Source organism: Oncorhynchus gorbuscha, linkage group LG10 (assembly GCF_021184085.1).
Source record: "Oncorhynchus gorbuscha isolate QuinsamMale2020 ecotype Even-year linkage group LG10, OgorEven_v1.0, whole genome shotgun sequence".
In the NCBI taxonomy this organism is placed as follows: Eukaryota; Metazoa; Chordata; class Actinopteri; order Salmoniformes; family Salmonidae; genus Oncorhynchus; species Oncorhynchus gorbuscha.
In genome coordinates, this window is record NC_060182.1 from 14,564,384 (window position 1) to 14,581,883 (window position 17,500).

Consider the following 17,500-nt stretch of genomic DNA (forward strand, 5'->3'; position numbering starts at 1 on the left):
CACTTCCAGCTACATGTGGTCTCCCATCCAGAGACAGACCCTGATTATTTTCACCACTTCCAGCTACATGTGGTCTCCCATCCAGGCACCGACCCTGATTATTGCCTACCACTTCCAGCTACATGTGGTCTCCCATCCAGAGATAGACCCTGATTATTTTCTACCACTTCCAGCTACATGTGGTCTCCCATCCAGAGACAGACCCTGATTATTTTCACCACTTCCAGGTACATGTGGTCTCCCATCCAGAGACAGACCCTGATTATTTTCACCACTTCCAGCTACATGTGGTCTCCCATCCAGAGACAGACCCTGATTATTTTCTACCACTTCCAGCTACATGTGGTCTCCCATCCAGAGACAGACCCTGATTATTTTCACCACTTCCAGCTACATGTGGTCTCCCATCCAGAGACAGACCCTGATTATTTTCTACCACTTCCAGCTACATGTGGTCTCCCATCCAGAGACCGACCCTGATTATTTTCTACCACATGTGGTCTCCCATCCAGGGACCGACCCTGATTAGCTTCAAAGGCAAACTAGCAGTGGGATGCAAGGTGCTATGCTGCTGGAAGGAATGTGCCAAAACTTGCAACTCAAAAGAATGGAGCGAAAGTAAAGGCCAAGGTATTGTAACCAAAGACAGGGACATTTGCAGGAAAGAGAAAGGTGTTTTATTTAACTATCATAAAACCGTTTATATTTAGCATCCATTTACAATGTATTTGCTCTCGCTTTTTACAACTATTTCCCTGAAATATTTTGTTTTACCAGAAATGCTTTTGGGTATTTGGGGTATTTATTTTCAATACTTAGAAATGTGTTCTCTGCAGACATATTGTTTGATATTAAAGGCACAAATACAACTCACTAGAGGATTACACCATATAACACTATTCTTCTAGTAAAGGTGAATAAAGCGACAATCCTTAACTGAAACAGTAGTGTCCTCCCCACCACATTTGTGGTAAAAAAGCTGAGGGATAGGGCTGGAGAAATGCACCCATTCTCAATCCATAAACTACGCTAGGTTGCTAGGAATGACCATTGATGAAAACAAAATGATAGTTTAACCATGTGTTTACATTTACTTTGTTTACAAACAGTGGAGTAAATGTGGAGTTTTCTTACACCTGAAACTGCATATTATATTTTAATTTTCACATGTCGAATTGCAAAAACAGTCACATATAAACATCTAATTTGCAGTTTCATTAAACTAAAACACGTGAAAATCTCACTCACGTGTGAAATTGCAAGTTCACATGTGAAAAACAATCACAACTTGCAATTCCAAATGTTAAAGGGAGATTTTGACAGGTTGAGTTGTTTTACGTGACGTTGTTTTACGTGAAATGGTATATCCGATTCTCACATGTGAACATATTTAACACGTGAATATCGCACATTTCACATTTGAAACTACAATTCACATTTGAGGTGAAAACATGTTATTTTCCTCACATGTGAAAAGGTGGTGTTTAAAATGGATCTCTACATTTAATACATGCGGAAATATAATTTGTGAAACTGCACATTTTTCATGTTTTTTTGTTGTTCGGGCACAGACACAATTTGTAATTGTATATAGCTGCCTGAATGTTGCTGGACCCCAGGAAGAGTAGCTGCTGCCTTGGCAGGAAGTAATGGGGATCCTTAATAAATTCAAATACAATATACACACACACACAAATAGAAAAGTTTGGGTAGCCATTGGCTAACGGAAGGCTTAGCAGGATGGGAAAATTGAATTTTGAATGCACCCTTGGAAATGGGTCCATGCAGAAATAGAAAGTAAAGTGTGTGTATAACTGAATGAATCCTTGAGAATGGGACTGTGGAAATGAATGCAGGTTTCTAACTGTGCTTCCCTCTCTACAGTAATAGGCAGGCAGACTATCCCCTGTCTCTCTCCATCTCCCTGACTGGGATTATCACTGAAACCATCTTAATGGTACTGCCAGCCAGCCACACACACACACACACACACACACACACACACACACACACACACACACACACACACACACACACACACACACACACACACACACACACACACACACACACACACACACACACACACACACACACACACACACACACACACACACACGCACACACACAGGCACACACGCACAGGCACACACACGCACGCACGCACGCACACACACACACACACACACACACACACACACACACACACACACACACACACACACACACACACACACACACACACACACACACACACACACACACACACACACACACACACACACACACACGCAGACACATGCAGACACATGCACGCATGGGAGCGCGCGCACACACACACACACACACACACACACACACACACACACACACACACACACACACACACACACACACACACACACACACACACACACACACACACACACACACACAGACCAGAGGGCTGCTGAACCTCTCCACTCTGAACATCAGGCACATTCCATCAAGCCTCAGTTTAAAGTTTTAATGTCATGTGACTTTCTTGCAAGCTCCAAACCCAAAAATGCAGTAGTCAGTATCAATGCAATACTAAAAATAAATAATAAGGTAGAACAAAAACATGAGAAATAAAAATAGGAAATGATAAGAACAGGAGAAAGTAAGAAGCTATCTACAGGGTCAGTTCCAGTTTACAATGTGCAGGGATACTGGGGTGCTGGAGACAGATGCACTACATGACCAAAAGTATGTGGACACCTGCTCTTCGAACATCTCATTCGAAAATCATGGGCATTATTACGTCTCCCCATTAGTTTGTCTCCCCTTGCTGCTATAACAGCCTCCACTTTTCTGGGAATGCTTTCCACTAGATGTTGGAACATTGCCACAAGAGGTCGGCACTGATTAGGCCTGGCTTGTAGTCAGCGTTTCAATTCATGCCAAAGGTGTTCGATGAGGTCAGGGTTCTGAGCAGACCAGTCAAGTTCTTCCACACCCATCTAACCAAATCATTTCATTTACATTACATTTACATTTAAGTCATTTAGCAGACGCTCTTATGACATCCAGTGGGACAGTCAGTTTCTGTGTGAACCTTGCTTTGTGTACGGAGGCATTGTCATGCTGAAACAGGGCCTTCACCAAACTGTTGCCACAAAGTTGGAAGCACAGAATCGTCTAGAATGTCATTGTATTTTGTAGCGTTAAGATTTCCCATCACTGGAACTAAGGGGCCTGAACCATGAAAAACAGCCCCAGACCATTATTCCTCCTCCATCAAACTTTACAGTTGGCATTATGCATTGGGGCAGAAAGTGATCTCCTGGCATCTGCCACACTCAGATTTGTCCGTCGGACGTGCAGATAGTGAAGCATGATTCATCACTCCAGAGAACGTATTTCCATTGCTCTAGAGTCCAGTTTATGTTTTATTTAACCTTCATTTAACTAGACAGGTCAGTTAAGAACAAAATCTTATTTAGAATTACAGCCTACCCCGGCCAAACCGGACGATGCTGGGCCAATTGTGTGCCGCCCTATGGGACTCCCAATCACAGCTGGTTGTGATACAGCCTGGAATCGAACCAGGGTCTGTCGTGACGCCTCTAGCACTGAGAATCAGTGCCTTAGACCGCTGCGCCACTCGTGAGAAAATGACGGCGAAATTTGCAACACTCCAGGCGACTCCTGGCATTGCGCATGGTGATCTGAGGCTTCTGTGCGACTGCTCGGGCCATGGAAACCCATTTCATGAAGCGCCTGACGAACAGTTATTGTGCTGACGTTGCAGAGGCAGTTTGGAACTCGGTAGTGTGTTGCAACCAAGATCATAGGATATTTATGCGCTACGCGTTGCAGCACTCGGCGGTCACGTTCTGTGAGCTTGTACGTCCTCCCACTTTGACGAAATGACTTGTTGAAAACGTGGTATCCTTTGAAAGTCACTGAGCTCTTCAGTAATAACCAATGTTTGTCTAAGGAGATTGCATGGAGGTGTGCTAAATTTTATACACCTGTCAGCAAATGGTGTGGCTGAAATAGCTGAATCCACTAGTTTGAATGGGGGGTCCACATACTTTTGTATACATAGTGTATGTATAGGGATACGGTGACGAGGCATCAGGATATACGACAAACAGAGTAGCAGCAGTGTAAATGATCATTGTGTGTGTGTGTGTGTGTGTGTGTGTGTGTGTGTGTGTGTGTGTGTGTGTGTGTGTGTGTGTGTGTGTGTGTGTGTGTGTGTGTGTGTGTGTGTGTGTGTGTGTGTGTGCGTGTGCGTGTGCGTGTGCGTGTGCGTGTGCGTGTGTGCACAGTCTCTGGTTGGAGGGTCTTTACTGTATCCTTCAGGCAGCTTCTAGAACATGGATGTGTTTCCTAGTGTGGAACACACACTCACAGGGTCATATGCGTGTGTGTGTGTGTGTGTGTGTGTGTGCGATGTGTGTGTGAGTGTCAGTATGTGTGAGTGTGTATAGTCATCAGAATACAAAGCGTTCTGGGATAGGTCTCTTGGGAGACATCATATTTGATCATGGTCATAAGGAACTGTTATGCTGTATTAGACTCACGTCTTTGTTGGTGACGTCAGCTTGGACCAGAGTTCCATTCAGGCATGGCTCTACATAATGTACCTCGTCGTTGTACTAGACAAACACCACAGGGACAGAGAGAGGGGAGAGAAAAAGTCATTGGAGCAAATACTGTTGTTATATATCTGTAAGACTGACCAACACACACATATAGATGCATGTATACACACATATAAATCTACACACAGAACCGTGGGTTAAGTGTAACCTTTAGAGTTCAAGCCCCCTGAAAAAATGGCACCTGTGTGTATATGTGTGTATGTGTGTACGTGTGTGTATGTGTACGTGTGTGTGTGTGTGTGAATGTGTGTGTGTGTATGTGTTTATATGTGTGTGTGTGTGTGTGTGTGAGTGTGTGTGTGTACATGTGTGTTTGTGTGTATGTGTGAATGCATGTGTACGTGTGTGTATGTATGTGTGTATATATGTGTGTGTGTGTGTGTGTGTGTGTGTGTGTGTGTGTGTGTGTGTGTGTGTGTGTGTGTGTGTGTGTGTGTGTGTGTGTGTGTGTGTGTGTGTGTGTGTGTGTGTGTGTGTGTGTGTGTGTGTGTGTGTGTGTGTGTGTGTGTATGTCTGTATGTGTATGTGTATGTGTGTATGTGTGTGAAGATGACGCCGGAGAGGATGGCTGCCATTTCATGGGCTCTTATTAACCAACTGTGCTATTTATATATATTTTTTGACATTGTTTGTAAATTATTTTGTACATAATGTTGCTGCTACTGTCTTTTATGACTGAAAAGACCTTCTGGAAATCAGAACAGCGACAACTCACCTTGAACTGGATGAATAATTTATCTTTAATGAGTCGGACGAGAGGGATTTACTCCAGACACCCAGGCCCTCATCCCCGTCATTCGCAAGAGAAAGAGACGGAAAATATATTGCGGAATGAGATCGGGGTGCCTTGTGAGGATCCGCCAACAAGTGGCTAATCTGCCCTTGCCATCCGTACTACTGGCCAACCCACAATCGCTGGAAAATAAATTGGATGAGCTAAAAGCAGTATATCCTACCAACGGGACATTAAAAACGGTCATATCTTATGTTTCATCGAGTCGTGGCTGAACAATGATATAATTAATTAACATACAGCTGGCGGGTTACACACTGCATCGGCAGGATAGAACAGCAGCCTCTGGTAGGACAAAGGGTGACGGTCTATGTATATTTGTAAACAACAGCTGGTGCACGATATCTAAGGAAGTCTCAAGGTTTTGCTCACCTGAGGTAGAGTATCTCATGATATGCTGTAGACCACACTATCTACCTAGAGAGTTTTCATCTGTATTTTTTGTAGCTGCCTACATGCCACCACAGACTGAAGCTGGCACAAAGACCACATGAAATGAGCTGTATTCTGCCATAAGCAACCAGGAAAAAGCTCATCCAGAGGCAGCGCTCCAAGAGGTCGGGGACTTTAATGCAGGGAAACTTAAAATCGTTTTACCTCATTTCTATCAGCATTTTACACGTGCAACCAGAGGGAGAAAACTCTAGACCACCTTTACTCCATGCATAGAGACACATACAAAGCTGTCATGTTTTGTCATATATTGTCTTGTCATTATGCTTTCCCTTCTGTTCGTTTCCCCCTGCTGGTCTTATTAGGTTCGTTCCCTTTTTTCTATCCCTCTCTCTCCCCCTCCCTCTCTCTCCTCTCCCTATCGTTCCGTTCCTGCTCCCAGCTGTTCCTATTCCCCTAATCAATCATTTAGTCTTCCCACACCTGTTCCTTATTTTGTCCCCTGATTAGAGTCCCTATTTCTTCCCTTGTTTTCCGTTCCTGTCCTGTCGGATCCTTGCATCTATAATTCACCGTGCTGTGTCTATGTTTTGCCCTGTCGTGTCGTGTTTCCCTCAGATGCTGCGTGGTGAGCAGGTGTCTGAGTCTGCTAGGTTCAAGTGCCTTCCCGAGGCAACCTGCAGTTCTCGATCAAGTCTCCAGTCTGTTCTCGTCTTTACGAGTAGTATTATGCTTTTTGTTTTGTAAAGTTTCTTACTGGATTAAAAACTCTGTTTTCGCCAAGTCGCTTTTGGGTCCTCATTCACCTGCATAACAGAAGGATCCGACCAAGAATGGACCCAGCGACTATGGATTCTCTCTACTCTACTCTCGAGTTCCAGGGAGCGATGCTCGGCAGACACGAGCAGGAATTGTCTGCTGCTCGGCATGCCGTTGAGACCCTGGCCGCTCAGGTCTCCGAACTCTCAAGACAGTATCAGAGTCTTCGTCTCGTGTCACCAGCTACTTCCGGTTCTTCCGAGCCTCCGGAACCTAGGGTTAATAACCCACCTTGTTATTCTGGGCAGCCCACTGAGTGCCGCTCCTTTCTCACCCAGTGTGATATCGTGTTCTCTCTCCAACCCAACACATACTCAAGAGAGAGAGCTCAGATTGCCTACGTCATATCACTCCTTACTGGTCGGGCTCGGCAGTGGGGCACAGCTATCTGGGAGGCAAGCGCTGAGTGTACTAACAATTATCTGAACTTTAAAGAGGAGATGATAAGGGTTTTGATCGCTCAGTTTTTGGGAAAGAAGCTTCCTGGTCCCTGTCTTCCCTATGTCAAGGTAATCGATCCATAACGGATTACTCAATAGAGTTTCGCACTCTTGCTGCCTCCAGTAACTGGAACGAGCAGGCGTTGCTCGCTCGTTTTCTGGAGGGACTCCACGCTAAGGTTAAGGATGAGATTCTCTCTCGGGAGGTTCCATCCAGCGTGGATTCTTTGATTGAACTCGCTATTCGCATTGAACGACGGGTAGATCTTCGTCACCGAGCTCATAGAAGAGAGCTCGCGTTAACTGTGTCTCCCCTCTCTCCGACACTACCGTCTTTCCCCACTGACTCAGGTGTTGAGCCCATGCAGCTGGGGGATATTCGCATCTCGACTAAGGAGAGGGAACGGAGAATCACCAACCGCCTCTGTCTCTATTGCGGTTCCGCTGGTCATTTTGTCATTTCATGTCCAGTTAAAGGCCAGAGCTCATCAGTAAGCGGAGGGCGACTGATAAGCGCTACTAGACGGTCCTCTCCGTCAAGTACATGTACTACTTTACCGGTCCATCTACGCTGGACCGGATCGGCAGCATCCTGCAGTGCATTAATAGACTCTGGGGCAGAGGGCTGTTTTATGGACGAAGCCTGGGCGCGGGAACATGACATTCCTCTCAGACAGTTAGGGGAGCCCACGGTCATGTTTGCCTTGGATGGTAGTCCTCTCCCCAGTATATTATGTGAAACACTACCTTTAACCCTCACTGTATCTGGTAACCATAGTGAGACCATTTCTTTTTTGATTTTTTGTTCACCTTTTACACCTGTTGTTTTGGGTCATCCCTGGCTAATGTGTCATAATCCTTCTTTTGATTGGTCTAGTGGTTCTGTCCTTTCCTGGAGCGTTTCTTGTCATGTGAAGTGTTTAATGTCTGCTATTTCTCCTGTTTGTTCTGTCCCCTCTTCTCAGGAGGAACCTGGTGATTTGACAGGAGTGCCGGAGGAGTATCATGGTCTGCGCACGGTCTCCAGTCGGTCCAGAACCAACTCCCTTCCTCCTCACCGGTCGTATGATTGTTGTCCTGTTCTCTTCAAGAAGCGTTTTGCATCCGCTCCTATCCTTGTTGCACCTGACGTCACTAAGCAGTTTATTGTTGAGGTTGACGCGTCGGGGTGGGCGTGGGAGCCATTCTGTCCCAGCGCTCCGATACTGACGATGGGGTCCACCCTTGTGCGTATTTTTCTGCTTCTGCTCCTGGTCTTGCTGTGTCTCAGTCTGTTCCCTGCCATCGCATCTCTCCTGTTCTTGTTCCTGCCCTTGCTGTGTCTCAGTCTGTCCCTAGTTGTTACTCTCCTGGCCTGTTTGGTCCTGTTTGCTCTAAAGTTTTCAGTTCTCTACCCGTGTCTCATTTTTTTTTTTTTTTTTTTAGAGTAGTACCCTAGTTTCCCTTTTTATCGTTTTTCGTTACGGTCCTGAGGAGAGGAGTTGGGTTCTTTCTCGGGACGTGCTGGACCGTGTGATCTATGATTTCCTCCGTTGCCGCCAGTGTTCCTCCTCGAGAGCGCCAGGAGGCGCTCGGTGAGTGGGGGGGTACTGTCATGTTTTGTCATATATTGTCTTGTCATTATGCTTTCCCTTCTGTTCGTTTCCCCCTGCTGGTCTTATTAGGTTCGTTCCCTTTTTTCTATCCCTCTCTCTCCCCCTCCCTCTCTCTCCTCTCCCTATCGTTCCGTTCCTGCTCCCAGCTGTTCCTATTCCCCTAATCAATCATTTAGTCTTCCCACACCTGTTCCTTATTTTGTCCCCTGATTAGAGTCCCTATTTCTTCCCTTGTTTTCCGTTCCTGTCCTGTCGGATCCTTGCATCTATAATTCACCGTGCTGTGTCTATGTTTTGCCCTGTCGTGTCGTGTTTCCCTCAGATGCTGCGTGGTGAGCAGGTGTCTGAGTCTGCTAGGTTCAAGTGCCTTCCCGAGGCAACCTGCAGTTCTAGATCAAGTCTCCAGTCTGTTCTCGTCTTTACGAGTAGTATTATGCTTTTTGTTTTGTAAAGTTTCTTACTGGATTAAAAACTCTGTTTTCGCCAAGTCGCTTTTGGGTCCTCATTCACCTGCATAACACAAAGCTCTCCCTCACTCTCCATTTGGCAAATCTGACCATAATTCTTTCCTCCTGATTCCAGCTTACAAGCTAAAATTAAATCAGGAAGCACCAGTGACTCGGCCAATAAAAAAGTGGTCCGATGAAGCAGATGCTAAGCTACAGGACAGTTTTGCACAGACTGGAATATGTTCCGGAATTCTTCCGATGGCATTAAGGAGTACACCACATCAGTCACTGGCTTCATCAATAAGTGCATCGATGACGTCGTCCCCACAGTGACTGTATGTACATACCCCAATCAGATTCCATGGATTAAAGGCAACATCAGCAGTGAGCTAAGGGGTAGAGCTGCCGCTGTCAAGAAAATGATAAGAAATCCCGCTATGCCCTCCAACGGACCATCAAACAGGCGAGCATCAATACATGACTAAAATCGAATCATACTACACTGGCTCCGACTCTTGTCGGATGTGGCAAGGCCGAGGCTAAGAGCTTCCCAGTGACACGAGCCTACCAGACAAGCTAAATTACTTCCAATGTTGCTTCAAGGCAAGTAACACTGAATATGCATGAGATCACCAGCTGTTCCAGACGACTGTGTGATCACGCTCTCCGCAGCCGATGTGAGTAAGACCTTTAAACAGGTCAATATTCACAAGGCCGCAGGTCCAGACGGATTACCAGGACGTGCACTCCGAGTATACGCTGACAAACTGGAATGTGTCTTCACTGACATTTTCAACCTCTCCCTATCTGAGTCTGTAATACCAACATGTTTCAAGCTGGCCACCATAGTGCCTGTGCCCAAGAACACTAAGGTAACCTGCCTAAATGACTACCGACCCGTTGCACTCGTGTCTGTAGTCATGGAGTGCTGTGAAAGACTCAAATCAACACCTTTATCCAAGAAACCCTAGACCCACTCAATTTGCATACCGCCCCAAGAGATCCACAGATGATGCAATCTCTATTGCACTCCACACTGCCCTTTCACACCTGGACAAAAGTAACACCTATGTGAGAATGCTATTCATTGACTACAGCTCAGCTTTCAACACCATAGTGCCCTCAAAGCTCATCACTAAGCTAAGGACCCTGGGATTAAACATCTCCCTCTGCAACTGGATCCTGCACTTCCTGACGGACCTTCCCCAGGTGGTAAGGATGGCTAACAACACATCCAGCACATTGATCCTTAACACTGGGGTCCCTTAGGTGTGCATGCTCAGTCCCCTCCTTTACTCGCTGTTCACTCATGACTGTATGGCCAGGCACGACTCCAACACCATCATTAAGTTTGTCGATGACACAACAGTGGTAGGCCTGATCACCGACAAAACGAGACATCATATAGGGAGGAGGTCAGAGACCTGGCCATATGGTGCCAGGACAACAACCTCTCCCTCAATGTGATCAAGACAAAGGAGATGATTGTGGACTACAAGAAAAGGAGGACCAAGCACGCCCCCATTCTCATCGATGGAGCTGTGGTGTAGCAGGTTGTGAGTTTCAAGTTCCTTGGTGTCCACATCACCAACAATATAACATTGTCCAAGCACACCAAGATAGTCGTGAAGAGGACATGACAAAACCTATTCCCCCTCAGGAGACTGAAACGATTTGGTATGGGTCCTCAGATCCTCAAAATGTTCTACAGCTGCACCATCGAGAGCATTGGTTGCATCACTGCCTGGTATGGCAACTGCTAGGCCTCCGACCACGAGGCACTACAGAGGGTAGTGCGTACGGCCCAGTACATCACTGGTGCCAAGCTTCCTACCATCCAGGAACTCTATACCAGACGGTGTCAGAGGAAGGCCCTAAAAAGTGTTAAAAACTCCAGCCATCCTAATCATAGACTGTTCTCTCTGCTACCACATGGCAAGCGGTACGGGAGCGCAAAGTCTAGGTCCAAGAGGCTTCTAAACAGCTTCTACCCCCAAGCCATAAGACCACTGAACAGATAATCAAATGGCTACCCCCTACCCCTTTTACACTGCTGCTACTCTCTGTTATTAAATATATATTTTACTAGGCAAGTCAGTTAAGAACAAATTCTTACTTTCAATGATGGCCTAGAAACAGTGGGTTAACTGCCTTGTTCAGGTGCAGAATGAAAGACTCTTACCTTTTCGACTCAGGGATTTGATCTTGCAACCTTTTGGTTCCATGTCCAACGCTCTAACCACTAGGCTACCTGCCGCCTCATGCAGAAGTCTATGTATAAGTCTATGCATAAGTCACTTGCATAAGTCACTTGCATAAGTCACTTGCATAAGTCTATGCATAAGTCTATGCATAAGTCTATGCATAAGTCACTTGCTTAAGTCTATGCATAAGTCACTTGCATAAGTCTATGCATAAGTCTATGCATAAGTCTATGCATAAGTCACTTGCATAAGTCTATGCATAAGTCACTTGCATAAGTCTATGCATAAGTCACTTGCATAAGTCTATGCATAAGTCTATGCATAAGTCTATGCATAAGTCACTTGCATAAGTCTATGCATAAGTCACTTGCATAAGTCTATGCATAAGTCACTTGCATAAGTCTATGCATAAGTCTATGCATAAGTCTATGCATAAGTCACTTGCATAAGTCTATGCATAAGTCTATGCATAAGTCTATGCATAAGTCACTTGCATAAGTCTATGCATAAGTCTATGCATAAGTCACTTGCATAAGTGCATAAGTCACTTTAATAACTCTTCCCACATATATATATCGCCTCAATTACCTCGACTACCGGTGCCCCTGCACATTGACTCTGTACCCCCTGTATATAGCCTCCTCACATTGACTCTGTACACCCTGTATATAGCCTCCTCACATTGACTCTGTACACCCTGTATATAGCCTCCTCACATTGACTCTGTACACCCTGTATATAGCCTCCTCACATTGACTCTGTACTGGTACACCCTGTATATAGCCTCCTCACATTGACTCTGTACACCCTGTATATAGCCTCCTCACATTGACTCTGTACACCCTGTATATAGCCTCCTCACATTGACTCTGTACACCCTGTATATAGCCTCCTCACATTGACTCTGTACACCCTGTATATAGCCTCCTCACATTGACTCTGTACACCCTGTGTTATGCAGGTGAATGAGGACCCAAAAGCCTCACATTGATTCTCCTCACATTGATTCTGTACTGGTACACCCTGTATATAGCCTCCTCACATTGACTCTGTACTGGTACACCCTGTATATATCCTCCTCACATTGACTCTGTACTGGTACACCCTGTATATATCCTCCTCTCATTGCCTGTTGTGGTGGAAATTACAAGATTTTGTTATAATACTTTTATTGCATCAAAATGTTGTTTTATGCAATAGAATATAAGGTTCTTTTAACTCTCCATTGTGTCTGTGTGAACTGAAAGTGGGCCTCTGGGAGATAACATTGACAGGAGATGTATGATGTCTTTGTAGATACCACATTCCAGAGCATGAGTTAATGCTTCTGTTCTATACTGTACCAGGGAGACATGGCTCCAGCATGGAGTTGGGGGGATCGACACTGGTCTCTGCACAATGAAAACTGTTTTAACAGCAGATACTGTCAGATACTATCTTTCATACAAATGTTAACCTTGTGACCCATTCCATAATTCTGTGCTATGTGTTATGTAGACTGAAGGAGGATGGACTTTGTTATAGCTGGTTGAGTTCTCAGTGATCACCTCCAGGGGAGGTTACCGACCAGCACGTTGAGTTCTCAGTGATCACCTCCAGGAGTTATATAAAATGCTGTGGCTCAAACCAGCTGGTTGAGTTCTCAGTGATCACCTCCAGGGGAGGTTACCGACCAGCTCATTGAGTTCTCAGTGATCACCTCCAGGAGTTATATAAAATGCTGTGGCTCAAACCAGCTGGTTGAGTTCTCAGTGATCACCTCCAGGGGAGGTTACCGACCAGCTCATTGAGTTCTCAGTGATCACCTCCAGGGGAGGTTACCGACCAGCTCATTGAGTTCTCAGTGATCACCTCCAGGTGAGGTTTACCGACCAGCTCGTTGAGTTCTCAGTGATCACCTCCAGGGGTTATATAAAATGCTGTGGCTCAAACCAGCTCGTTGAGTTCTCAGTGATCACCTCCAGGGGTTATATAAAATGCTGTGGCTCAAACCAGCTCGTTGAGTTCTCAGTGATCACCTCCAGGGGTTATATAAAATGCTGTGGCTCAAACCAGCTGGTTGAGTTCTCAGTGATCACCTCCAGGGGAGGTTACCGACCAGCTCATTGAGTTCTACGTGATCACCTCCAGGGGAGGTAACCGACCAGCTCATTGAGTTCTACGTGATCACCTCCAGGGGAGGTTACCGACCAGCTCATTGAGTTCTCAGTGATCACCTCCAGGGGAGGTTACCGACCAGCTCGTTGAGTTCTCAGTGATCACCTCCAGGGGTGATTACCGACCAACTCCATTACTGCAGTAAACCAGCTCTTTGAGTTCTCAGTGATCACCTCCAGGGGTTATATAAAATGCTGTGGCTCAAACCAGCTCGTTGAGTTCTCAGTGATCACCTCCAGGGGTTATATAAAATGCTGTGGCTCAAACCAGCTGGTTGAGTTCTCAGTGATCACCTCCAGGGGAGGTTACCGACCAGCTCATTGAGTTCTACGTGATCACCTCCAGGGGAGGTAACCGACCAGCTCATTGAGTTCTACGTGATCACCTCCAGGGGAGGTTACCGACCAGCTCATTGAGTTCTCAGTGATCACCTCCGGGGGAGATTACCAACCAGCTCATCAAGTTCTCAGTGATCACCTCCGGGGGAGATTACCAACCAGCTCTTTGAGTTCTCAGTGATCACCTCCAGGGGTAGTTACTGACCAACTCCATCACTGCAGTAAACCAGCTCTTTGAGTTCTCAGTGATCACCTCCGGGGAAGATTACCAACCAGCTCTTTGAGTTCTCAGTGATCACCTCCGGGGAAGATTACCAACCAGCTCTTTGAGTTCTCAGTGATCACCTCCGGGGGAGATTACCAACCAACTCCATTACTGCAGTAAACCAGCTCTTTGAGTTCTCAGTGATCACCTCCGGGGGAGATTACCAACCAACTCCATTACTGCAGTAAACCAGCTCTTTGAGTTCTCAGTGATCACCTCCGGGGAGATTACCAACCAACTCCATCACTGCAGTAAACCAGCTCTTTGAGTTCTCAGTTCTGGGAGTCGGAAGTTTATTCCTATTTCTCTGCATTTGAGCGAGTGGCCACTGCACTGCATTGGCCACTCGAGGTTTGGCTGCTCCTGTTGCAATATAATTTGTCTGCGAAAGCCCCGGAAGTAGTAGCTCCTCTCTCCCTGGAAGACAGTTTACACTACAATACAGTTAATGATACTGTGTTGCGGGATTGTGAGTTGGTGCCTGAAGCTTACAGGCAGAGCTTCAGGAACCACAAAAAAACCTCTCACCGTACTTTTGTTGAGTTTGCTAGGGACAAAGAGTCTATGTTTAATTGCTGGTTTTCAGCCAGCAAAGCTAATATTCGGGAGTTGATGATGTTGGAGGATTTTAAAAGCAACCTCCCTGATAGAATTGTAGTTTGTTTAAATAAACAGAAAGTGGCGACATTGGCCCAGGCAGCAGTGTTGGCAGATGAGTATGCTTTGACACAAGGGCTATGGTGCACTTCATTTTGAAGAACAGTTACGTCATCAGTGGCTCGTTCGGGTCGCTTTTCCTCCGATGACCCTAAGATCCGTGAATGTTTTACTGTCACCAAAAGGGTCACGTGATTGCGGACTTCCCGGTTTTGAAAAATAAACTGAAACAGTCCCTGTCACCCCAAAATTGAAAAGCGTGGGTTTAGTCCAGTCTTTGGCTCATCCGTTGGACCAAGTTATTGATTCAGCATTTGGGAAACCGGATCCTATCTGTGCTCCGTTTATCTCTGCTGGTTGTGTTTCCTTAACTGGAGAACAAGTTGATCAAAAGCCCATAAAAATCTTACGAGACACCGGGGCGGCGCAGTCAGTAATCATTACTGATGCTTTACCCTGGTCCCCTGAAATGTATTGTGGCTCGCATGTCATATTACAGGGTAGAGACAAAACTACCTGGAAATAAATTCCCAGTAAATGGTAATATTCTCTGCCTCTTTCATCCTTACCCGCACCTACAATCACATACCTCTTCCACTCCAAGGGGAGTTGAGTGTAGCAGGGTGTTGTGTTCCCTCCTCCAAGAGGTGTGCGTAACAGAACATCACAAGATTCAACAACTGAGACATAAAATGAACAAGTTCCATAGACTTGTGACTAACAGAAATGGAATAATGTGTCCCTGAACAAAGGGGGTTCAAAATCCAAAGTGACAGTCAGTATCTGGTGTGGCCACCAGCTGCACCAGATTTGCCAGAGATGTTACCCCACTCTTCCACCAAGGCACCTGCAAGTTCCCAGACATTTCTGGGGGGAATAGCCCTAGCCCTCACCCTCCGATCCAACAGGTCCCAGACGTGCTCAATGAGATTGAGATCCGGGCTCTTCGCTGGCCATGGCAGAACACTGACATTTCTGTCTTTCAGGAAATCATGCACAGACCAAGCAGTATGGCTGGTGGCATTGTCATGCAGGAGGGTCATGTCATGATGAGCCTGCAGGAAGGGTAACACATGAGGGATGAGGATGTCTTCCCTGTAACGCACAGCGTTGAGATTGCCTGCAATGACAACAAGCTCAGTCCGATGATGCTGTGACACACCACCACAGACCATGACAGAACCTCTACCTCCAAATCGATCCCGCTCCAGAGTACAGGCCTCGGTGTAACGCTCATTCCTTTGACGATAAACGAGAATCCGACCATCACCCCTGGTGAGACAAAACTGCGATTCGTCAGTGAAGAGCACTTTTTGCCAGTCCTGTCTGATCCAGCGACAGTGGATTTGTGCCCATAGGCAACGTTGTTGCCGGTGATGTCTGGTGAGGACCTGCCTTACAACAGGCCTATAAGCTCTCAGTCCAGCCTCTCTCAGCCTATTACGGACAGTCTGAGCACCGATGGAGGGATTGTGCGTTCCTGGTGTAACTCGGGCAGTTGTTGTTGCCATCATGTACCTGTCCCACAGGTGTGATGTTCGGATGTACTGATCCTGTGCAGGTGTTGTTGCACGTGGTCTGCCACTGGAGGATGATCAGCTGTCCGTCCTGTCTCCCTGTAGCGCTGTCTTATGCGTCTCACAGTACTTTATTGCCATGTCCACATCGACAATCCTCATGCCTCCTTGCAGCTTGCCTAAGGCACGTTCACACAGATGAGCAGGGACACTGGGCATCTTTCTTTTGGTGTTTTCCAGAGTCAGTAGAAAGGCCCCTTTAGTGTCCGAAGTTTTATAACTGTGACCTTAATTGCCTACCGTCTGTAAGCTGTTAGTGTCTTAATGACCGTTCCACAGGTGCATGTTCATTACTTGTTAATGGTTCATTGAACAGCATGGGAAACAGTGTTGGATTTACTTGGATTTTTACGAATTATCTTTGAAAGACAGGGTCCTGAAAAAGGGACATTTTCTTTTTTGCTGAGTTTATGTCCTATCCCTCTATCCCTGATAATAATAATTCACTTTGTTTAATTCACCGCTCCTAGCTCTGTGCAACGCAATATTTCTGATTCCCCAGTAAAGCACCACACGCACACGCACAAACGCACACACACACACACACACACTGCCTGCCGCTCTTTGATAATACTCATCATTTAATGCATGACTACAAATTAGACTTCAAAGTCAACAAGAGAAGGATGTGCCTTTCTCTCAAGCCCCATGTTTCATTCTGATCTGTGCGTGTGTGTGTGAATGTGCGTGTATGTGTGCTTGTGCGTGTATCTGTCCCTTTGCTCATAAAATGTATTATTGTCTCAAATATGACAATGTCTACCTTCATCATCACACAAACACCATCAAACTGTCTGTGATGAATATTACGGAGTTAAACATGATGTTTCTACTTGACTGTCCCACAACCTCAGCTGACAGGGGGACATTTCAGTCAGCTAATATGATTATGACATCAAATGAAATCCCAAAACTAACATAGACTTTGCTGTTGGTATGAATCAGACAGAAGTCTGGCAAAGTCTGATGTAGAATATCATCAGACTTAGCAGTGAAAACATGCACGCACATAAATATTCATGCACGTGCACACGCATCCACGCATGCACACACACATATAACTGATGAAAAATCATGCAACTAAGATATGATAACAATGATTTCAGAGCCGGGGGCAGATTCCAATCACAACGTCCTATTTTGCAATTCAAATCCGAGAGCATGACAGTGGAAAGAGCT

At 45.9% G+C, this 17,500-nt stretch overlaps 1 protein-coding gene across 1 annotated transcript in view; it reads right to left on the reverse strand.

Annotated features, from left to right (window-relative positions):
* Positions 1-17,500, reverse strand: part of cacna2d3a (calcium channel, voltage-dependent, alpha 2/delta subunit 3a) — a 442,979-nt gene that overhangs the window by 176,161 nt on the left and 249,318 nt on the right. The window contains exon 9 of the mRNA XM_046364965.1: positions 4,554-4,628. Within this exon, the coding sequence (XP_046220921.1) occupies positions 4,554-4,628 (75 nt within the window). The remainder of the gene's footprint in view (positions 1-4,553; positions 4,629-17,500) is intronic.